General features: G+C 37.9%; 1 protein-coding gene and 1 long non-coding RNA gene across 3 annotated transcripts in view; one reads left to right on the top strand and one right to left on the bottom strand.

Moving 5' to 3' along the window:
• The window catches only part of LOC106873915 (delta(3,5)-Delta(2,4)-dienoyl-CoA isomerase, mitochondrial), a 23,710-nt gene extending 10,949 nt beyond the window's left edge, over positions 1-12,761 (top strand). For both annotated transcript variants that reach the window (XM_014921449.3, XM_014921448.3), the window contains exons 4-8: positions 2,653-2,777; positions 4,046-4,159; positions 4,882-5,024; positions 10,150-10,300; positions 11,923-12,761. In XM_014921449.3, the coding sequence (XP_014776935.1) occupies positions 2,653-2,777; positions 4,046-4,159; positions 4,882-5,024; positions 10,150-10,300; positions 11,923-12,006 (617 nt within the window). In that variant the 3' untranslated portion in view covers positions 12,007-12,761. The remainder of the gene's footprint in view (positions 1-2,652; positions 2,778-4,045; positions 4,160-4,881; positions 5,025-10,149; positions 10,301-11,922) is intronic.
• On the bottom strand, positions 12,346-23,788 carry LOC106873916 (uncharacterized). The gene is made up of 3 exons (XR_001409935.3): positions 22,872-23,788; positions 18,126-18,179; positions 12,346-13,006 (listed from the first exon to the last, which is right to left on the bottom strand). It is a non-coding gene; the product is annotated as an uncharacterized LOC106873916 (long non-coding RNA).
• Positions 23,789-25,187: the final 1,399 nt, after the last annotated feature.

Here is a 25,187-nt window from a genome sequence, read left to right on the forward strand (position 1 = left end):
ATCGCTTGACAACCGATGGTGGTGTGTTTACATCCCCGTAACTTAGCAGTTCGGCAAAAGACACCGATAGAATAAGTACTAGGCTTACAAAGAATAAGTCCTAGGGTCGATTTGCTCAACTAAAGGCAGTGCTCCAGCATGGTCGCAGTCAAATGACTGAAACAAGTAAAAGAGTATATATATATGTATGGATGGATGGATATGCACACACACACACACACACATATCTTTCATTTTCATTCCTGTTTTTCCTTGCCACCATAGGTTAGTTGAATGTATTTCTGAAGCATTGTTTTTTACAGCCAGATTCTCTTCCCATCATTAACCCTTTTTCTGTTACAAATAAGGGAATCTCTTCCTTCACTCTTTTTCAAGGGTTACATAGTGAAGGTATGATTCCTTGACAACAGAAATTACAACAGCATCACCAGTTTCAGCTTGCAATATTCAGAGAATCTGTAAACAAACACACTGATACATATACATTTACATACATATATTTATTTGCTTGTGTTAAGCAGCAGAAGAGTTAAGAGTGATCTTACTGATCGTGTAAAGCACTCATGGCGATGCCATATGAAAATGCCCATGTGGTGACATGTAAAAGCACCCATGCAGCATCGCGCAAAAGCGTCCATGCAGTGCCACATAAAAGCACCCATGCAGTGCTGCATAAAAGCATCCAGTACACTCTGTAAAGTGGTTGGTGTTAGGAAGGGCATCCAGCCATAGTAACCCTACCAAATCAGACGAGTCTGGTGCAGCCCACTGGCTTGTCAGCTCTGGTCACACCATCCAATCCATGATAGCATGGACAACAGATGTTAAATGATGATGTTAATGATGATGTGTGTGTGTGTATACTCTCATCCCTTTGATGAATGACAGTTCCTGACACAGGTGTAAAAAATGACCTTCACCCAATAGCTGCATGTGTGTATGATCAAACTGAAGACTTCCAGTAGCACCCTCTAGCTGTTCCTGTTGCCACTGGATTTATGTGATGGTGTTGGCACCAATGTCTTGGCTTGCTGAACAATTTACATAACGAATATTATTATTATTATTATTATTATTGAGTGAGAGAGCAGTGCATGCCATCAAAGTGACACTGGGGTAAAATATACAAAGCCCAATACACCCATCATGTCTACCCGTCTGATAAGGGTACACCAGGCACATGCATCACAACCATATGTGCGCGACATAGTGATCTCATATCAAGATAAATAGCACATGACCTTGCAGGTGGGGCCCAGTTAGAATTTTCTTCAGATCGAGTAGCCCATCCTGCTCAAAAGGTCCCTGAATAAGGTTTGTTTAAGGATGTTGAGCAAAACACCCATGTTTCTAAAGGTGAATTATTCAAACCCCAAAGAATTCCTCTCAACACATGGCTATGATGCTCCCCTACTACTTCTGCTCGTGATCAGAGATGCACATATCGTCAGCCACCAAGGGACATGCTCAACTGGTTAAGGTCAAACAACTGACAAGCAAATCTGTGGTATTTAGCAGAATATTTGCTGTAGCCCATCTTTTTATACCAAGACAAAACAACGTACATGATAACACTTCCAATCAATTAAGATCAGAAACCATGAGAGCCACTGCCTGGTACTGCATCTATTATTATTATTATTATTATTATTATTATTATTATTATTATTATTATTATTATTATTATTATAGTAGGCATGGTTTATGCATAGCCAGTCTTATTGTCTCAGCCTTCAAATCTGTATTGGTCTGGTGCAACAAGCGTCACAAGCCCAGTAATTATCAAGATGCAGGGTTTGTATGGAGTTACCTTCTCTTAGATGAGCAATTAAAGAGCTGAAGGACCTCATCTGCTCTGGGTCTGTTGCAGTGTCTGAGGGACCTTCTTCAGGAAACAATTTTGTGACAAGCTAATTAACCTAACAGGTGCTACTACTCTGGGTTAGAGTAGACCTGGGAACAATAGGGGCTAAATATTGGTTCCAAACTCCTCAAAACACTAGAACTTCCAAACCAAGACCCTATTTCAGGACACAAGGTGGGGAGGTGTGAATTTCATAGGAATGTGAGGGGAGATGGTTAGATGAGAAAAAAAAAACAGATTTTACTTCAACTTCACAGTTGTTATACTTATCAGTGTAAAAGGCTTTAACAAATCAATAAACAATTACTCCAACAACATCTGTTCTACCTATATGGAACAATACATGTAAAACATCATTCATAAAAAAGAGGTAAGGTAGTGTTTTCTTCTCTTAATCTTATTCAAAACTAAAGGTGGTGAGCTAGTAGAATTGTTAGCATGCTAGACAAAAAACCTTAATGGCTCTTTGTCTTTACATTCTGGGTTCAAGTCCTGACATGGTCAACTTTCCCTTTCACTCTTTCAGGGTCAGTAAAATATGTACCAGTCAAACACTATGGTTGGTGTAATTGATTCATCTCCTCCTGCAAAATTGCTAGTCTTGTGCCAAAAAATTTGATTTGAATCTTAATCAAAACTAAAAATCTTTTTTTCTAGAATATCTCTAAGATTCTTTATCTTAATATAATCTTCTATCTTCAGGAATTGATTTTGCCTCATTAGCTGAAGTTTACCAAGAGACTGATATCTCTAAGATTCTTTATCTTAATATAATCTTCTATCTTCAGGAATTGATTTTGCCTCATTAGCAGAAGTTCACCAAGAGACTGGAGATATGGAAGTATCAAGGAGGGCTTTTGCACTTCATAAAGCTATCAAAGATTTCCAAGAAACTTGCAGTTCATTTGAAAAGGTAAATCATTGTTTTGGAATCTTCAGTTTACTTAAAATGGTTACAAATAACAATCATGGCCAACTGTGAAGAATCACAGTTTGAGAGATGGGGTGGAAAAGTGAAAAGGCTAAATGGATATAGTTTAGGCTACTTATTTCATAGGCCTTCAGTTAAAATTCACTGCATTTAATCATTGTTAAGTGGCATCCATTTGTTGAATGGTCACAGCTGGTTACCTAAAGAATCTCTTGACTGAGATTTGCAGTTGCAGTTTGTACTGGTGCTGGTAGTGTATACAGTTCAAAACCCTGTGAACTGTGCAGTAATTTTATCAAAATTCACTGCTTGTTTATACATGACAAAGATAAACTATAAACTCTTGCTGTAGGTTCTTTGACTCTTCTTCTAATTGTTGCAGTTTTATCTTCTGCTATTTCTGCCTTGCTGCAGCCTTTTTTTTTTTTTTTTGTGGTGTGTGTTGTGGGGGGGGTTGTATTTCAAATTCATTCTACATATATTCGACAGTCTACTCTGTAAGATCGTTGGTGTTAGGAAGGGCTTCCAGCCGTAAAACCCCTACCAAAACAGATAGTGAGGCCTGGTACAGTCTTTTGCCTAGCCAACCCTTGTCAAACTGTCCAACCCATGCCAGCATGGAAAACGGATGTTAAATGATGAGGATGAGGATGAGACAATAAATCATATTTCATTCTTTTGTGTGACACTATTATTATTTTGGTGGCCAGATCTAAATGTTATTTTATTAACAGATCGTCTCTGCTAACATTTTTCATTTGTTAATTTTCGGGGTTGTTCTGCTTACATTCATCAGCCTTTTTATTATCATCTCTAGGTCGTAAGACAGCGAGCTGACAGAATTGTTAGCATGCTGGATAAGAATGATAATCACCATTTCATCTGTCTTTACATTCTGAGTTCAAATTTTACCAAGGTCAACTTAGCCTTTAATCCTTTCAGGGTCAATAAAATAAGCACCAGTTGAACACTGAGTTCAATGAAATCAGCTTTCCCTGAAATTGCTGGCCTTGTGCTAAAATTTGAAATCACTATTACCTCTAAGTTGTACTTCATATCTCTTTTAATTATTGTATTATTTTATTGAGCTATATATATATATATATATATATATATATACGCGTGTGTGTGTATGAGAGAGAGAGAGAGATAAGAAACTTAAACTAATTAATGATTGATTGAGCTCATCTAATGCAAAAATAGAAAAATATCTGATTGAAATATGAATTAAATACTTTCTACTTCTTCAGTGTCTTAAACCTGTAATCTCAGCTGTCCATGGCGCCTGTATTGGATTTGGTGTGGATCTAATAACAGCCTGTGACATGAGGTATTGTACCAAAGATGCATGGTTCCAAGTAAAAGTAAGTTACTTCTTTACAAATACTTAAATGTTGCTTTGATAATTGTAAGTAATCACCTTGTTAACAGTGACTAGCTACCTTGTTAATAGTGAGTAACCACCTTGCTGAGAGTGAGTGTGACCCCCTTACTAATAGTGAGTAGTCATGTTGCTAATAGTGAGTGTAGCCACTTTGCTAAGAGTGAGTATCGGCACCTTGCTAATAGTGAGTATAGGCACCTTGCTAATAGTGAGTAGCCACCTTGTTAATGATGAGTAATCACCTTGCTAAGAGTGAGTGTAGCCACCTTGCTAAGAGTGAGTGTAGCCACCTTGCTAATAGTGAGTATAGGTACCTTCTTATAGTGAGTATAGGCACCTTGTTAATAGTGAGTAGCCACCTTGCTATGAGTGAGTAGCTACCTTACTAAGATCTGAGCTCAAGAACTATACGGCAGCAGCAGAATTCTATAAGGGAGAAAACAGGTTGGAGTTAGATTTGCCACTTGTTGGTGTAATATGTTATTGGAAGAGAGGAGCTAATCATTGTGGATATTTCTCAAAATATGGCTGAAACTTCATTATTCAACTCTTTATATTTAGGCTTTCAAGGCATATTTTATTTCATGCAACTCTTTTTAATACATGTGCATATATACAATGATTACTACTACTATCACCACCACCACCACCATCATCATGTTTGAATATACTCTGAGATTTCTGTGCATTTATTTCCTTCAGGAAGTAGACTTTGGTCTTGCAGCTGATGTTGGTACTTTACAACGTTTACCAAGAATTATTGGCAATCAGAGCCTTGTTAGAGAACTGGCTTACACAGCAAGGTCTATAACTTCAGATGAAGCACATGATGCTGGACTTGTGAGGTTTGCATAAAGTTTTATCCCTTCATATCATGTTGTACTTGTTTTTTTTTTTCTTCCGCCTTATTTCCATAAGTATTTGATTACTGAAGGAATGCCAACCTTTCCCTTACTTCCTGACACTTGTTTTTTACCAGATCATGAGACATGTAGGCCCCTTTGAGTGATGTTCAAATGAACCTCATTACAGATGTATTACTGCATGTGTGAGAGAAAGTGTGTACAGTTGAAAGAATATGTTGAGGTATTTGTTGTTATCAGCCCTGATTAAACTGACATCTAGTTATTTCCATCCCGTCTCTTTAGGGGTATGTAGGGCTACAGTATCTAATGAACCTTAATTCTGTCATTTAAAGCAGGGGTTTTCAAACTTTTTGACTTGCGGACCCCTTTATATTTCAGGCTTTACCTTAGGGACCCCCTTATAAACGCTTATGAAATTTATACATAAATATTTGCTTAAAATAACATATATTTTTACATTTATTTATTTAACAGTATTTAACAACTAGGTTTATTGTCAATTAAAAGATTTCGATTAAAAAACATATATAAAATCAAATTGCCCGTAAAATGTATTTGCTGTCTACGGACCCCCTGTCTTGTCTTTGCGGACCCCCTGTGGTCGCGGACCACAGTTTGGAAACCCCTGATTTAAAGGAAAGCCTCTTGATTGAGAGCAGAAATTGACAGCTGAGAAACTGTTACAAAATTGCCATTTGTCTCTCGTTATATTTGTTGCTTCATCATCATCATCATCATTTGACATCTGTTGTCCATACTGGCATGGATTAGACGGTTTGACTAGGGCTGGTAAGCTGAGGGGCTGCACCAGACTTCAGTCTGATTTCTATGGCTGGATGCCCTTCCTAATGCTAACCACTCCAAGAGTGTAATGGGTGCTTTTACGTGCCAGCTGCATGACACCAGTATCTGCCACTACTATGATTTCACTTGGCTTGATGGGTCTTCATCTCAAGCACAGTAGATCGCTAAGGGTCTCAATCATTTGTCATTGCCTCTATAAAGCCCAATGTTCAAAGGGTGCTTTTTATGTGCCACCAGCATGGGTGCTTGTTACGCAACACCGGCATCAGTCACATAACCTCCATAAGCCCAATTCTCAAATGGTGCTTTTTATGTGCCACCAACACAGGTACCAGTTACGTGACACCAGCATTAGCCACACTGCCTCTGTGGGGCCCAACACTCAAATGGTGCTTTTTACATGCCACTAGCATGGGTGCCAGTTACACAACACTGGCATCAGCTTTGATTATGATTTCACTTGGTTTGATGGGTCCTCTCAAGCACAGCATATCACCAAAGGTCTCAGTCACTAGTTATTGCCTCCATGAAGCCCAACGTTTGAAGATCATGCTTCACCACTTCATCCCATGTCTTACTGGGTCTACCTCTACCACAGGTGCCCTCCACAATTAAAAATCAGCACTACTTTACACAGTTGTCCTCGTCCCTACACATCACATGACTCTACCAGCGCAGTCATCTCTCTTGCACACCACATCTGATACTTATTATGTCCAACTCTTCTCTCAAGACGCTTACACTCAGTTGTACATGCACACTGACATTGCACATCCAGCAAAGCATACTAACTTCGTTTCTTTCAAGCCTATGCATGTCCTCAGCAGTCACAGCCCATGTTTCACTGCTGTGTAGCATAGCTGTTTGCACACAGGCATCATACAGTCTGCCTTTCATGCTGAGGGAGATGCCTTTTGTTGCCAACAGAGGTAGGAGCTCTCTGAACTTTGTCCAGCCTATTCTTATTCTCACAGTTACGCCCTCGGAGCATCCACTTCCGCTACTGACTTGGTTACCTAAATAACAGAAGCTATCAACTACATCTAGCTTACCCCCACCCCGGACAGTCGATGGAGTCTATTTTCTGTACATTTTTAGTGTTTATTGTACCTGTACACATGTGAAGGCGCATGGCTCAGTGGTTAGTGTCGAGCTTATGATCGTGAGATTGTGAGTTCGAACCCCGGACCGGGCTGCGTGTTGTGTTCTTGAGCAAGACATTTTATTTCACGTTGCTCCAGTTCACTCAGCTGTAGAAATGAGTTGCGACATCACTGGTACCAAGCTGTATCAGCCTTTGCCTTTCCCTTGGATAACACTGGTGGCATGTAGAGGGGAGGCCGGTATGCATGGGCGACTACTGGTCTTCCATAAACAACCTTGCCCGGACTTGTGCCTTGGAGGGTAACTTTCTAGGTGCAGTCCCATGGTCAGTCATGATCAAAGGCGGTCTCAGCAAACACCTTCCACACACAAAAGCTATTTTCCAAGTTAATCTTCTTCTGATATTGCTTGCTTGTATATGGATAATTATTCTTCAAATTGTAATAATGAAACTGTAAAAATGAGAGCTTGTTCATAAGTAAAACACTCAACTAATTCACAATCAACTCATTAATGTGAAAGGATTGCCATTATATTAACTACTACTATAACTTTTACTATAAAGCACCTGTGCTGGTACCACGTAAAAATTACCCAGTACACTCTAAAGTAGTTGGTGTTAGGAAGGGTATCCAACCATAGAAATCATGCCAAAATGGACAATTGGAGCCTGGTACAGCTTGCCAGCTCCTGTCAAACTGTCCAACCCATGCCAGCTTGGAAAATGGACATTAAATGATGATGATGTCTATTGATAAAGAAGAATATTTTATATATGTTTTTCTTGAAATCATTAAAAAATGTTAAGAAAAATGAACTTCCCTCCAATTCAAAGATGAACAGCAACCAGGACATTTACAAATTAGTTGCTACTGTCGTTGCTATCTCTGCAATTTTCCATTTCTTTACTGAGATAAATTTATTTAATGGAGTTAATTGCTTTTGTAATTTGAAGTCTCACTTAATTAGGTATGAGACTAACATTTTACCATTAGCTAAATAAGCTTACAAAATGTAGGATTACATGTCTTGTTCGGAAATATATTAAAATATGTCAGATCTATGTATTCGTTCAAATGATTCACTTGTTTTAACAATGTCATTACAAAATTATGGTGTGCTATCAACCAATGAAATCTATCATCATCGTTTAACATCCGCTTTCCATTCTAGTATGGGTTGGACGATTTGACTGAGGACTGGTGAACCAGATGACTACACCAGGCTCCAATCTGATTTGGCAGAATTTCTACAGCTGGATGCTCTTCCTAACGCCAACCACTCTGAGAGTATATTGGGTGCTTTTACATGCCACCGGCACGAAGGCCAGTCACACAGTACTAGCAACGGCCTCAGGCGGTACTGGCAACGGCCATGCTCAAAATGGGTATTTTACGTACCACCTGCACAGGAGCCAGTCCAGCAGCACTGGCAATGACCTCGCTCGAAAGTCTTTTCACGTGCCACCAGCACAAGTGCCAGTAAGGCGACGCTGGCTACGATCATGCTCAAATGGTGCTATTTACATGCCACTGGCACAGAGGCCAGACAGCTGCTCTGGCAACGATCACACTCAGACGGTACTCTTAGTGCTCCACTGGTACAGGTGCTATCACGATTTCACTTTCATTTGCCCCAACAGGTCTTCGCAAGCGGAGTTTAGTGTCCAATGAAGGAGAGGTTGGCATGGGTGCCAGTCGCCGAATTTGGTTCAATTTCGATTTCACTTGCCTCAACAGGTCTTTGCAAGCGGAGTTTAGTGTCCAATGAAAGAAAGGTACTCCTAAGTGGCCTGGTTACAGCCCTAGCATAGGCCATGGGTTATGGTCTCACTTGGCTTGCCGGGTCTTCTCAAGCACAGCATATTTCCAAAGGTCTTGATCACAAGTCATTGCCTCGGTGAGGCCTAATGTTCAAAGGTCGTACTTCACCACCTCATCCCAGGTCTTCCTGGGTCTACCTCTTCCATAGGTTCCCTCAACCGCTAGGATGTGGCACTTTTTCACACAACTATTCTCATCCATTCTTGCCACATAACCATACCAGCGCAATCGTCTCTCTTGCACACCACAACTGATGCTTCTTAGATTCAACTTTTCTCTCAGGGCACTTACACTCTGTCGAGTATGCACAGTGACATTACTCATCCATCAGAGCATACTGGCTTCATTCCTTGTGAGCTTACGCATGTCCTCAGCAGTCACGGCCCATGTTTCACTGCCATGTAGCATGGCTGTTCATACACATGCATCATACAGTCTGCCTTTTGCTCTGAGTGAGAGACCCTTTGTCACCAGCAGAGGTAAGAGCTCTCTGAACTTTGCCCAGGCTATTCTCATTCTAGCAGCTACACTTTCAGTGTACCCTCCCCCACTACTAACTAGATAACGGAAGCTATCAACTATGTCTAGTTTTTCTCCCTGGAATGTGGCAGAAGTTGTTTTCTGCACATTTTCAGTGTTTATTACTTCAGCACATCTGTCAGATGCAAAAACTAACTTCCTAGTTAGCCTTCCTTTGATATTGCTGCACCTCTTATGTGTCCATAGCTTACACTGGGTACATCTTATAGAGTTTCTACCTACGTCTTTTCTACAGATCGAGCTGGTCCATCTACCTGAAAGGGTTTGTGTTTTGTCTACCTTCCTACTTATTAGGACTTTGGTTTTAGCTAGGTTGACTCTAAGGCCCTTCGATTCTTGTTCTTGCTTCCACACCTGAAACTTCTCCTCTAGTTCTGATAGTGACTCAGCAATTAGTGCAAGGTCATCAACATAGAGGAGCTCCCAGGGGCATCCTGTCTTGAATTCCTGTGTTATTGCCTGAAGGACTATGATAAATAGGAGGGCGCTGAGGACTGAACCTTGGTGGATCCCTACCCAGAATTCTTCACTGTACTCATTGTCAACTCTCACCTTACTGACAGTGTCTCTGTACATGGCTCGCACAGCTCTCACTAACCATTCTTCTATCCCTAGTCTCCTCATTGACCACCAGATAAGGGATTGGGGGACCCTGTCAAAAGCTTTCTCCATGTCAATGAAAGCCAGGTACAGAGGTTTATCTTTGGCTGATTACTCATTGAAAAGTTGTTTCTGTTTCATTTTGTTTGTTTTGATATGTTACCTTGGTAAAACCTTTTATAAATTAAATGCATTAAAAGATTTAATTACAAAATTACTTCAATTTTATGCAGCCGTGTTTTTGATGACAAAGAACAACTGATGAAAGCTGTCCTTGATACTGCGTCAGTCATAGCCAGGAAAAGCCCAGTTGCCATCCAAACTACAAAGAAGAATTTACTGTATTCCCAAGACCATTCAGTCCAAGATGGTTTGGATAACATTGTAAGTCTATTTTAAGTAGTAGTAGTAGTAGTAGTAGTAGTAGTAGTACAGGGTGTTCAATTTAAAAGTTGACTCGATTGATTGACTGTCAAAATATTGGCTCTCTGTGACTGGCTTGCTATGTCAAATTGATTTTAGCCATTTTACATGTGTAACGCATTCATTCAAGATTTCTTCTAGAGTCATAATGGTGTTATCAGTGCAGCAACGTTCATTTATTGTGGAATCTTATTTTAGATAAGGTCTTTTTTTCAATGTTGCTCAAGAACACAACACTTTACCTCATCCGGAAATCAAAACCCTAACCACAGGCCTTGACATTTAATTACTTCAGGAATTATTTTGGTCATTAATCAAGCTATAGTAGAGATGTTATATTCAGTAGTTTGGCCATGCAGTGTGACATGATATGTCTCTTTTCTCTGATATCTCAAAAATATAGATATCTGCTTTCCATCTCTTGTAGACTAGTTATAAATTTCTGTATAGTGATACATACTGGTACATACAAAGTTCTGTACAATGGCACAACATAAGAAAATGTGTTGTACATCATATCAAAATAAATTTCTTGAGGTCAAGATAAACAGCAGGAGCACTGTGTCATTTAAAGTATACTTGTTAGCATGCACTGATGAATTCAAGTTCATTTAAGGGTCTGGAAACTGTATTGGAAGCCCAGTCCAGTTATAAGAAATCATGATTATAGAATTAACGACAATATCACTTATTTACAGAATGACTGACCATAAGTAATATTGCTCTTGATATTAAACCTTTAGCATTTAAACCAACCATATCTACCCATTTTATGTTCAAACTGGCCATATTCAGCTTATCAAACGTACCCTACATTCTAATAATAACAATCACATCCTTGAAACCTCAAAGCTACAAGGTAATGCATGATTAACTAAAAATTATGAATAAATAGGCATTACATTTAACAGAGTAATCTGAATGCTAAAGGGTTAATCATTTTATTGTATTTGAGTTGAGGACAGTTGGTGTTTTGGGGGAAAGCTGAGATGATATTAAACAGAAGACAGAGACAAAATAGTCAGAACTGAATTACTATGTCAAAGTGAAATGCCCTCTTTACATTTAAATCTTAACAATTTCTCTTGCTATGTAATGATCAAAGATTTATGGAAAGTTGTTACTCATAATATCACAGTTTTATTACACTTAGAACAAAGATGAACTAAAAAAAAAATCATCTCCATTTTCTTTCTGCAGCATTTTACTAGTTTGTCTAAACATGCATTCATAATTTCATGCAGTTGAACAGAAATTACGCCTTGTTTTTCTTAAAGTTCATACATGTGACATGGGAAGGGAGGGAGTGAATACAGTCTGTGACATAGTTTCAGTTTTTAGTTACACCATGGTTATTGTCAGTAATTTGAATGAATGTGTGCTCCACCCAGCTGGATTGTCACGCTTCATGAAGATAGAAGCAATCAAGTATACAAGTTTAGGTTGGGCAACAATTTCAGTTTGGAAATTTTGATTGTGATCTCTGATAGAGTATACACAGGTAAATTTATAATTTGAAATAGACTTGTTAAAACTCCTCCTAAAATCGACAGCATTTAATGGCAAATTATATTTTCTTTCAGGCTGCTTTAAATCAAGTAATGTTGCAGAGTGAAGACCTTATGAAATCAATAGCAGAAAAGTCACCAATCTTCTCAAAACTGTAGTCATTTAAATGAGCTGCGACAGTTAATGTTTTGTAGTTTGATCTGTTATATGGCATCAACGATGGAGTAGATGAGTGTAAATTATGCAGAAATAGTTGGCAAATGAGAGTAAAGTGCAATAGGCAAATAAACTAATCTATATTTAATTCTAGTTTTTTGGGGGGTGGGGGGGTTATGCTAATGTTTGATTGAATAACTTCCATCTTTGAAATTTCAAACAGATTTTATACTGAAATAATGACAAAATATTTCTTGGTTTAAAAAAAGCAAAACAAAAAACATCTTCGATTCTTTATTAACATTTTTTCATTAGATATTATATCTTAAGAAGCTGATTGATTTCTATCGATACTTTTTCATTTTTACAATATTTGCTTAATGAAGAAAGTTGATGAGTCGACAAACACAAGCTGTCTGACTAATTCTTTAAACACTATCCCTATAAATTTGGGGTTTAAAATTCTTTATGTCTGCTTTTTATCCTTTTGAGACCTATTAAAAGCACACCAACCATATTGGAAGGTTGATTCAGTCAGCTGTATTTGATTCTCTGAGAAAGCAACTTTGTACCTTAAGAAGAAATCAATATCTATCAATACATTTTCCAATTACTCTTTCTATGTAATAATATTTCCTTTATTGATTTTGTCTGGTTTTTACATAAAAAATATGAACTTGAAAATTCTGGAAGTTTCGAAAGCACTATTTTCATGTAATTTAAAAAATTTTCTGAATAAAGTTATATATTTTCATAAGTCGGTCAATTTTTCCTTAAAGACACAATTTCTGAAATAATTTTCAGTGAATTTTTCATTATTATCATTCATCATTTTGCCTTCAAATTCTTATTCACTGTTTCACATTTTTCATGAAGCAATACTAGTTTTGAAGATCAACTTTGATCAAATATTTATGTTGTGCTATCAGTGCCATTGGGAAATACACAAAAAGTTTTTGAACTATATTGGTTCAAGAATGAAGTTAGTGTTGTTCCATTGATCTGTGAAAAAAAACCTGTAAAAGTTAGAAAATTATAAAATCACTGAAGAAAATATTTTCTTCTAAAGCAGTGTTTCTCAAACATTTTTTACCTATATATATATATATATATATATAAAACATGCATATGAATATACATGTATGTATATATATATATATATATATACATGTGTGTGTATATATATATATATATATATATATATATATATAAAGAATAAAAAGTTTAGAAAAGTATAACAATGCACTATAGAACAAAAAATGGACTATATATCTGTTGTAACTTGGTTATCTATAGTCTGATGATATTTCGGGAATTAGAATTCCTTCTTCAGATCTTATTTGCTGGAGTCTCCAGCAAAGAAGATCTGAAGAAGGAATTCTAATTCCGAAATATCATCGGACTATAGATAACCAAGTTACAACAGGTATACAGTCCATTTTTTTGTTCTATAGTGCATTGTTATACCTTTCTAAACTTTTTATTCTTTACAAACAATACACAATGCTTCAAGCGAACTACAATACTCTCTTATATATATATATATATATATATATATATATATATATATATACAATATATATATATATATATATATACAATATATATATATATATATATATACAATATATATATATATAAAAGAATGGATGAGGATAGCTGTGTGAAAAAGTGCCACACCCTAGCGGTTGAAGGAACCCTTGGAAGAGGTAGACCCAGAAATGTGGTGGTAAAGCACGATCTTCAAACATTAGGCCTCACCGAGGCAATGACCAGTGACCAAGACCTTTGGAAATACGCTGTGCGTGAGAAGACCCGGCAAGCCAAGTGAAACTATAACCCATGGCCTATGCCAGGGGTGTAACCAGCCCACTTATGCATACCTTTCTTTCATTGGACACTAATTCCAGATAAACCACCTACACCCGGATATACTACTGCAAAGAACAACTCTTTAATCAAATGGGCAATGGTGCCTAATAAATAACTATACAAAAATACATTACTAAATGTCTTGCCCAGGTAGTGCTATTAAGTTAGCTATGGCTTGGGCCAATGTAACCAAAACCTATCTAAGCATATGTATATATACATGCAGCATTTGTCCTATTTTTGGTACTGCCATGTTGGCTTGGCGATAACTATTAATATATATTGCATTGTTGTACCATTCTTAAACTTTTTATTCTTTACAAGCAATACACAATGCTTCAAGCGAACTACAATACTCTCCTATATATATATATATATATATATATATATATATATATATATATATATATATCCGTATATATACATATACATATGTATTGGGTTGCTGCATAGTTATTGCAGCTTTTTTGCAACAAATTTTATGCAACAAAAAAATAACATGTAACAAAAACAACTTTAAATGATTATTCCAGAGCATATTCGCCATCTACTTCAATTAATGCTTCCCATTTGTTTGGCAGACACTCAGACTGTCATTTAAGTGTTTCTGTTAACTATTGTTTATTGTTTTTGTTGAATAAAATTTGTTGCTGGAAATATAGTGATAGGAACCAATGCACCAGTCCTCCTTTCCAAATGCAACTAATGCGTATGTACCAGGGAACATGTCTGTAGCGGAATGTTTATGTATACATGTGTGTGTATGTATGTGTGGGTGGGTATATATATGTGTCCTCCTCATGTATAATAACAATAATAATTGACTCATTGGTGTGCATGTATAGACATTTGTGTAAGTACATTTAAATGTACATATATGTATTTATGTTTATTTATGTATATCTATATATGTTAAAGTATGCATATATATGTGAGTTTTTGCAATTTTTTAATTGTTTATATTTGGATATTTTAAATTAACTTCATGAGCTTTATAAAAAATCTCTGAAGAGGCCTAGAGAATCATCCATGTACCTCTATTTCATCTATCAATTACTTCAGCCTACTGGGTTATATAGATAAAGTGGGCAAAAAATCCCATTCCTATCTTTACGTCAGATGGTTTCAAATTTCCTTATAGCTCCTTTGTATACTCTGATCCTTTCTTTATGGCTGTAACCTGAAAACTGCATGTGGTGAATGAAATGTTGTATATGTCTCTTTAACTCTGTAGGGTCGCACATGCAGGACATTTTATAGGAGCAAATTATGGAACACCATTGAAAGGATTAAGAAGAAAATAGGGAAGACCAACTGGCATACCGCTTTAGAAGGGCCCTGGATAAACTTAAGCTAAGAATTAAGGTTGTTGAAAGGCCAGGCAACCCTATCAAATCCCTTATCGGTAGAACCTACCCTTTTAATAGAACCCCCTGTACTGATAGGAACTGTACTGTATGTAGATTTAGTCCACTAACAAACTGTAAAGTCAGAAATGTGGTCTATAGTATAAGATGTACAGATGGAAGATGCAGTAACAAGACAACGACGTACATAGGCGAAACAGCGCGGAGCATAGGAGAGCGGATAAATGAACATTGGAGGGAACTTAAGGAAGAGAAGAGCTCATCAGTTCTGTACCAGTACGTTGAGCAGAAACACAGAGGCTCACTCAACAACATACAAAGACTTGTGAGTGGATTTGGTAGACGGAAACTGAAAGAAGCCCGTCGTATATGTAGATATGTATATGTGTATGTGTGTGTATATGCTTGTGCGTCTGTTTGTCCCCCCAGCATCGCTTGACAACCTATGCTGGTGTGTTTATGTCCCCGTAACTTAGCGGCTCGGCAAAAGTAGCTGATAGAATAAGTACTAGGCTTACAAAGAATAAGTCCTGGGGTCAATTTGCTTGACTAAAGGTGGTGCTCCAGCATGGCCACAGTCAAATGACTAAAACAAGTAAAAGAGTAAAAGAGTAAACTGGCTGATTGGCACTTGGAGGGGCAAGCCCATGCTCTTGGACAGCATGGCACTCCGTCACTTACAACGTCGAGGGTTCCAGTTGATCCGATCAACGGAACAGCCTGCTCGTGAAATTAACGTGCAAGTGGCTGAGCACTCCACAGACACGTGTACCCTTAACATAGTCCTCGGGGATATTCAGCATGACACAAAGTGTGACAAGGCTGGAAGTGTGAGAGAAAGTTGTGGTGGAAGAGTACAGCAGGGTTCACCACCATCCCCTGCCGGAGCCTTGTGGAACTTAAGGTGTTTTCGCTCAATAAACACACACAACGCTCAGTCTGGGAATCGAAACCGCAATCCTATGACCGCGAGTCCGCTGCCCTAACCACTGGGCCATTGCGCCTCCACATATCTATATCTATACTATATATAAAACAGAGATGTGTGTGTAATCGCTTTTCACGTGAAATCGACTTCACCATATGCTTCCATACTTGTGATGCATGAATAATTTGACCTCGGATAAATGTTAGGCTCTTCATTTAATTTTTTTAATTAAAAATAAATAATATTGCTTTATATTTAAGATTCACTTCTTTAAAAAGGTTCCTCAATGTCAACTTCCGGTATTGACGTAACAACGGCAAAAAGCTTCACTCTCTATTTTGTGTGTGAGTGTGTGTGTTCGTGCGTATGAGAGAGAGTAAATACTACATACACACCACTCTCTCACTCTGTCTCACACACATACACACGCACACACACCCCCCTTGACTCACTCACTCTGTCTCTTACAAACACACACATACATAAATGTATACAAACATATTTACAAAGACACACGTGTGTATGCGCGCGCGTGGGTGTTTGTAAGAGACAGAGTGTGAGTGAGTCAAGGGCTGTGTTGTCATATGCATACATCCAAAGATGTATGTATATTTATGCATGTACGTATACATGACAACAAACCTCTCTCTCTCACTCACACTCTGTCTCTTACAAACACACACATACATAAATGTATACAAACATATTTACAAAGACACACCTGTGTATGCGCGCGCGCGTGCGTGAGGGGTTCCACAATCGCCATTTATTTCAATTACTCTTGTGAGGATATTCACGTAAATCATTTTTATCATTTAATCCCCCATTTTAATTTTCGTAAAAGTTTCCAAGTACCAACGAGGCTTTTTGGCACATCTTCAATTTTCCCCATTCATGAGAGGCACCCAGCCATCATTCATCTGAGAGTCCATCTACAGAATGTCCTCAAATTTCTATACAGCATATTTTGCCTTTTTTTCTTTACGTATATAAGCAACAATTTCATTCCCGAGCAACGCCCGGTGCCTCTGCTAGTCTACTATATAGGTTACATATATAGAGCAGTACATCTTATACATAAATGGCAATTTCTTTCTGTTGATCTGTCTGTTACCATCTTGCTGCTTACACCAGCAAAGTAATCTTGAGAAAAAATTGCATACATGTTAAACTAACATCCAGTTCAATTATAGGCTAGTTGGATTTCAGTAAAAATCTATAATGGGCCCCTCTAGAAAGGGAGCTAGTTTTTGATAAAATGAAAAGGGTGCAAAAAGTGTTAGGGTGAGGGAAATGTGGTGGCATAGTGACAGTGGGTTGATAACGTCAATACAGCTGCCATTCACAGATATACATGTGACACTGCATACATACTTTCATAAATACATAGATACATGTATACATGCACACACACACATGCACATACACATAACTAACTTTTAAAATGCTGAGGAATGGAAAGAAAGGTGGGTGTGAGGAATAGGTAGCTTTAACAAGAGAGTAGTTAGGTGGCTTTTCTGCTGTCCATTGCAAAGAAACACTCACACACAGACACATACACACACACATACATATATACATACACACATGTCTACTATACACCATTTTAAACTCGTGATTACTTGCGTGTATGTTTGTAAATGTGCATGTGTGTGTATGTATGTGTGTGTATTTCAGTGTGTGTGAGTGTGTATGTATGTATGTATGTGGTGTGTGTGTATGTGGTGTGTGTGTGTGTGTGTGTTTGTGTCTGTGTGTGACATCTTATGACTGTCTGTCTCTCTACTTTTGTAGGGTCTTTCTTGTTGCTGTCACATATTTTGAAACTTTTAAATTACGTAAGAATTTTCAAATTTGGTACATTGAAATAATTTTCCACGTTAAATCTGATTTTGTTATTTCCAGAAAAATTGCAGAAAAATTATACTGAGGTTTAAAGTTTAATGGGTTTTACCTTATCAGAAAACAGGATCTATCTGGGAGCTGGCATTTTCTGCATGATAGCTGTCTATCAGAAAATGAAAGCAAAATCATTATGAGGAGAAATTTTTATTAAACAAAACATTACGACAGCCAAATTTGTAAGAACTTCTGAAATTTTTATAAGTTTTAATAAATAAAGTCATGTGAAATGATTGAACAGACATGTAAATAATTTTAAAAAGAAAAATATCCCCAGTGATGTCTTTTTGTGAAAAATTGCACAAATCTGTCCTGATCAAGAGGCCTATCTGTTGGGGAAGGCATGGTCTGACATGGAATAAACAAAAAATTATATAAGACATTCTATTGTAAAAAAAAACCCAGCAACAATGGGATATTCAGCTAAGTACATACGTACGTACAGACGGACGGACAGACAGACGGACGGACGGACGGACGGACGGACGGATGGGACTAGAGAGTGGGTACAGAATGAAAGAATGAGGGAAATAAGGCAGAGGTGTTAGAAGAGGCAATGATTTTTAAAAAATTCGTTATTTTGAAAATTACATCAGACAGAAGAGAAAAATTTAACAATAGAAATATTGAAATGCTCAACATCTGGAATCCATTCTGCACTGTTTTGCTTCGTTTAATCTCTTATATAAGCAGTGAGATTGACCATTGTCAGTAGGTCAAGACTTAACCAACTTCACAATTAACATAAATAAATGAGTGTAGGACAAAAGCCTCCAAGGACAAAAGCCTTCTAGGACAAAAGCCCCACGGTTATATTTTTCGGTTGTTTTTTTGTTTTTTCACCTTTTACTTGTTTCAGTCATTAGACCGTGGCCATGCGTGAGCACTGCTTTGAAGAATTTTTAGTTGAATGTATCAATGCCAGAAGTTTTTTTTTTACTTTTACTTGTTGCAGTTATTAGACTGCGGCCATGCTGGGGCACCACCATGAAGAATTTTTAGTCAAAAGTATTGACACCAGAATTGTTTTTATTTTTTATTTTTACTTGTTGCAGTTATTAGACTGCGGTCATGCTGGGGCACTGCCTTGAAGAATTTTTAGTTGTAGAAAAATCAGCATTTTAAAATTTAAATTTCAAGTCTTTTGTTTCCTTCTCTCAGCACTTGCAGATTAATGAGAATGAGCTGACCTTTTGAACTTTCTCCGGCCGTTGAAAGTCTAACAGAATTATGGTGCCGAAGGCTAATCATTCAGACGTACTTCTTATCATTTTTATGTTTCTACACATTTCTTGAAGTAAATGTTTTCCCTTTTGTTAGAATTCAGACAATATGTACATTGAGTAGTACATATTCATTTTCAATTGAATATATTTTTACTTAAAAATTGGAATTTTGGAAAAATAAAAGTAGTTTTTTTTTTTACAACCGCGATTTCCGTTTTTGTTTACATGAAGTTATTTAAAAAATCTTTTTTAAGATTTGGCTATTATTTCTAGCATGTGGAGAGACCTTCTAGGCCAGGTCTGGCCAACTCGAATTACATTGCGGGCCACTTTATTCAAAGAAAGTCTTTTGAGGGCCGTTTGTATATTGACGGAATTGAAAAACATTTCTCATGCTATGATTACAATAATGAATCTTTGATTCAACATGAAATATTATCTCTGCAAAAACAGTAGTATCTTTCTTTTTCACTTTTCATTACAATCTTTAATTTTTGATGAAATTTTTAAAATGTTTGTTTAAATAAACCCATTTCAAGAAAGTATCAAGCAGGCCGCAAGATAAAAGACTGCAGGCCGCATGCAGCCTGCGGGTCTCAGGGTGGCCAGACCTGTTCTAGGTTTAACTTCATATGTTGGTTGAAAATCACCTAAAAATGATTCTGAGGTCGATGCATTCGACTAAAAATTCCTCAAGGGGGTGCCCCAACATGGCCGCAGTCCAATGACAGAAACAAGTAAAGAGAATTTTAGAAAAAAAAATTGAAGAATAACCAAAAAATATATAACCGAGAATGTTATAAAAGAAATTTCAAGAGATTTGGCTGTTATTTCTAGCATGTGGAGAGACCTCGTAGGCTTAATCATGCGCTGGTTGAAAATCATTTAAAAAAATTTCTGGGATCGATACATTCGACTAAAAATTCCTCAAGGTGGTGCCCCAGCATGGCCACAGTCTAATGACTGCAACAAGTAAAAAGACAAAAGAAAATATCTCAGAAGTGGTTTTGATCAGGCTTTAAAAAAATTCTGGGTTTCATACAGCCATCTAAAAATTCTTCAAGGTGGTGCCCCAGCATGGCCGGCCGCAGTCTAATAACTGCAACAAGGGAAAAAATTCTGGGGTCGATACGTTCAAATAAAAATTCTTCAAGGCGGTACCCCAGCATGGCCACAATTTATTGACTGAAACAAGTAAAAGGTGAAAAAAAGCGATAAAATAACCGAGGGGCTTTTGTTCACTTTCATACTTTAACTATGGGGCTTTTGGCGGGATCCCGAAATAAATAGAGCGGAAGTCTTTGATCCTAATAGTCTTGTTCTTTTATGTTTGAGCCTTAAGACTGGCCATTTGAACAAATTTTTCTCATTCATTAAATTCAGGGGTTCGTTTTGAAAGAACTGTGCGTATATCTGTGTATGTGTGTATTTATGTGAGAATGTATGTGTGCGTGCGTGCGTGCGTGTGCATGCGTGCGTGTGCATGCGTGCATGCATGTTTGTTTAAATACAGTTGATATCTGTGTTAGTGTAAGAATAAACAAAAATTTTCAGTTTTTAGGCTTGTAAGGGAGTTTCAGGCACAAGAGCTAAGTCGACTCATTTTACCTCAACAGTGCAATGTTTAAAGTCTAACATCACGGAACATGCATATTTTCCGTTATTCATAAAGATGCCTTGTTGCTGTTGAGTAAAATTTGAAATAAACACTAAAATATTTGTAATACTAATACATCTGTAACGACCGTGCGATCAGGAGATGGGTGACGAGGAATGGTTCCTTTAGCACGAAATGAGGTTAAATGTATATATAACAGAGAGAGAAGTACGCTTCACATCAATGCACTGTGTTAGATAGATCAAGTATTATACAAATTTAGGCACTGTCATAGGCCAGCAACAGGCATGCAGGCAGACAGACAGATACTTCACTAGCAGTGAGCACTTTCACTTCTGACAGCTAATAGCATGACAGTGCCCAAATTTAACCTCACTTAAAATGTCTACAGCATTAAAGAGAAACTGTTTAAACTTTCATAAAATGTAACTAAAACGAATTATTGATTTAATCTTATTTTCATTGTGAATTGTTAAATAACTTGAAAGATTGAACATTATTTGGATTTTTTTTTTTAAATGCAGTACTACTTATATATTATAATATGCTGCATGCATATATCCCTCGATTTTATAATGATTTTATTGTGAAGATGAATAAATTCACGTTTTCTGTGGCTGTGAAGATAGTTGTGGTCAAAAGGAGATGACGGCAAAGAATATTTTTATTGCATTAAAATTTATATCTTCAACACTAAACCTGGACATTCTCGGTGTAAATTTCAGCTTTCAAAAAAAGTGTTACATATTTGTGACTAACGTCTGTATGTCAATAGTGGTGAGTTGGTAACTAGTGGTGTTGATAGTTATTTGTTGTTGCTAGTAGTGGCATAAGGAGTGTCAACAGTGTGTGTGTGTGTGTGTGTGTGTGTGCGTTTACTATTCATTATGGTAATTTTGCAGTAAGATAAGTCCTGTTTCCTGCGCAATTTCAAAATTCCGCCAATTAATAATGCTTTCTTTTGTTAGCTACAGAAGTATCAGAGAAAAGAAGTTTTTTTTTACAAAAACGGGTTACATAAAGCTAACAAATGGAGCTAACAAATGAAGGGTAAAACCAAATATGTTCACTCATTGTCATCAGATATTATGAGGACAAATTATAAAACTGGGAGAGGTCAAATTTTAGTACGAAACCAACAATTTTAGTGGGAGGGATTTAGTAAGTTACATTGACCCTAGTACTTAACTAGGTATTTTATTTCACCGATCCCGAAATGACGAAAATCAAAGTTGGTTACTGCAGAATTTGAACTCAGATCGCAAAGAACAGGAGGCGTTGTCTCTGAGCATGTTTTTTTCCCACACACTGACGATTCCGCCAACTCGCCACAACAATAATGATAATATGCCATGCATACTGTGAATGGGTGCACCAAGCTCGCCCAAAAGGAATACAAAAGAAAACAATAACGCCGCGAGAATGATTCACTAGAAGACGTGTTGCATGTATGGATTAGATTGTATGCGGCTTTCGATCATTACGAAGGACTCGGCCGAAAGCCGAATCCGCCCTAAACCCCGGCAGTAGCTGTTTGAAAACCTCTATAACTCCACCATAACTCAGACACTTAGAATGTGATGAATAATTTCGTAAGTCTGTACGTATCTCGGACAGATCAAGTTGACAGCATTTCTATGATTGTAATGTTAGTCACGAACCGGGCAAGGATTCTTGGAAGTTATTCTTAGTTTTGGGGCTGAAATACATTTGAAATTTGCCAGCCAGTTGATTCTGGCAGACACCCAGATTTTCCCCAAAAATGGTGTCGCCCTCTTTTACCATTAGTCCACTAACATGGACATTCTACCAGAACTGTTACTCGATTAGTCAAGATATAAGTGCTTGTCAACGTTTCTGTCGCTAGTCTTGGTCTTGGGTTGTTTCACGCCTGCTACGCAGTCAGAGACCTGTGAGGGAAAGCATTTGACAAAAGATGATCGCACCTACTTACCGTCTCGGATGTTGTAACTTCAGTGCTTGCCTACAAATCAGACCATGCATGCCACGCTGCGGATGTTAACAGCAGATGGTTCGTCTAACTAATGGCACGCGTTCTTTTCACGAGAAGTAAAAATGCTAATGCTCCAATGTGGTTAAACGAAAACCTGAGTAAGGCACAAGAACCAGTCGGTGATAAATGATATAAGCATTTACCCCCTTTGCCTGAGCTTTCAATGATAGATTCCTCTCAGCCCATTTCTGGATGAAACACTCTGCTCATAGCCCCGTCCCAGTTCATATCCACCTGGAGACCTGGATCAAATCAGACCTCGAGCAATATAACGAATCGTCAGCTCAGTGCTTCACGACCAGGGCCGGCCCTGGAGTTGCTGGCGCCCCGGGCAAGTTGAACATCGGCGTGTGCAAGCTGACGGTCGTGGAAATTTCCTTGTCTTTGTCACGCCCCCATTGACGCCCCCTAGCACATGGCACCTAGCAAATGGCGCGCCGCACGACTGCCTGAGTTGCCGGTGCCTTGAGTCGGCCCTGTTCACGACCTTGGCCGCCAGTATAGATTGCTTCAACAGGTACCGAGATGCAAGTTTATCAAATTGTCCGAGTTAATTTTTTTTTCTCTTGTTACCGCCTCCTTTTCTTTTAGCATGGTGTCAACCACTATCGTCTTCAACACTATCGTGTAGCCGTCATCCTTCATAAGCCTTCGCAGCTGTTTTGCCTTCCACTTCGAACAGGATGCTTTCAAAAATTCCAGTTTATTAAGCAATGACTCGAGAGTTAAAGAAAGACGTTCTAGTGTTCGATTTGAAACGGTTCCAATAAGTAACCATTGAGCCTGATCATCAAGCACCGCCTGCATTGAAGACAACCGTCGCGTAACCCCCCACCACACATAGCAAAGCCCAGATTGAATGCCTGAAATTGTTTGGAAAAGGCTCTGAGCAACAACTACGATATTCACGTCAACACAATAATATCTATGTCGGTATAAAATGACAGGTCATATAAGGAATAAGATGGGTTTTTTTTGTTTGTGCGTTTAAACAAAAAAAAAACCCTGCCATTTAATTTCTTTTTCTCTTCCTTTAAGTTGAGATATACAGAAATGATAACAAAAGAAGAAAAAAAAGAAGTAGATAAAGTTTCATGGTATTTTGTATGATCTACTAAAACGGAGATAAGAGTAATGACCTACAAAAGCTTGTAAACAGGCAGGACAATGATTTAGCAAAAAAGTGGGAATTTCCCAACTTGTAAATGACAAGCAATGACGCGCCCGCACTCACGCACGCACACACACACACACACACACACACACACACACACACACATACAATATATATATATGTATATATCGCAAGTGTTGGCGTCGTTTAAATTATTGTTCCACATAATGTGGGCGCGCGCGCATTGTATGTGTATCAACTAACGAATTAAACCTTACTTAACATATAAATGATTATAAATCATAAATTTATCATAGTTTTTAACTATTTCTGAATAGGTTTGTGTATGTGTATACGTATATACATATATATACGCATACACGCGCGCGCGTTAGCAATGCATCCTGGCGTTGCCCGAGTGTTATGACGCAGGGGTTTTCAAGCTGTGGTCCGCGGACCACAGGGGGGGGGCGCAAGGACAAGACAGGGGGTCCGTAGACAGCAAATACTTTTTATGCGCAATTTGATTTTATATATGTTTTTTAATCGAAATCTTTTAATTGACAATAAACCTATTTGTTAAACACTGTTAAATAAATAAATGTAAAAATATATGTTATTTTAAGCAAATATTTATGTGTAAATTTCATAAGCGTTTATAAGGGAGTCCCTAAGGTAAAGCCTGAAATATAAAGGGATCCGCAAGTCAAAAAGTTTGAAAACCCCTGTTATGACCTACAGCCACATAGTATTATTTGTTCCTTTCTTATGGGCAGAGTGGAGGCGCAATGGCCCAGTGGTTAGGGCAGTGAACTCGTGGTCTTAGGATCGCGGTTTCGATTCCCAGACCGGACGTTGTGAGTGTTTATTGAGCGAAAACACCTAAAGCCCCATGAGGCTCCAGCAAGGGGTGGCGGTGAACCTTGCTTTACACTTTCACCATAACTTTCTCTCACTCTTTCTTCCTGTTTCTGTTGCACCTGTATTTCAAAGGGCCAGCTTTGTCACATTCTGTGTCACGCTGAATCTCCCCGAGAACTATGTTACGGGTACACGTGTCTGTGGAGTGCTCAGCCACTTGCACGTTAATTTCACGAACAGGCTATTCCGTTGATCGGATCAACTGGAACACTTGTCGTCGT

Source organism: Octopus bimaculoides, chromosome 11 (assembly GCF_046866305.1).
Source record: "Octopus bimaculoides isolate indiv1 chromosome 11, ASM4686630v1, whole genome shotgun sequence".
Taxonomy (NCBI): Eukaryota; Metazoa; Mollusca; class Cephalopoda; order Octopoda; family Octopodidae; genus Octopus; species Octopus bimaculoides.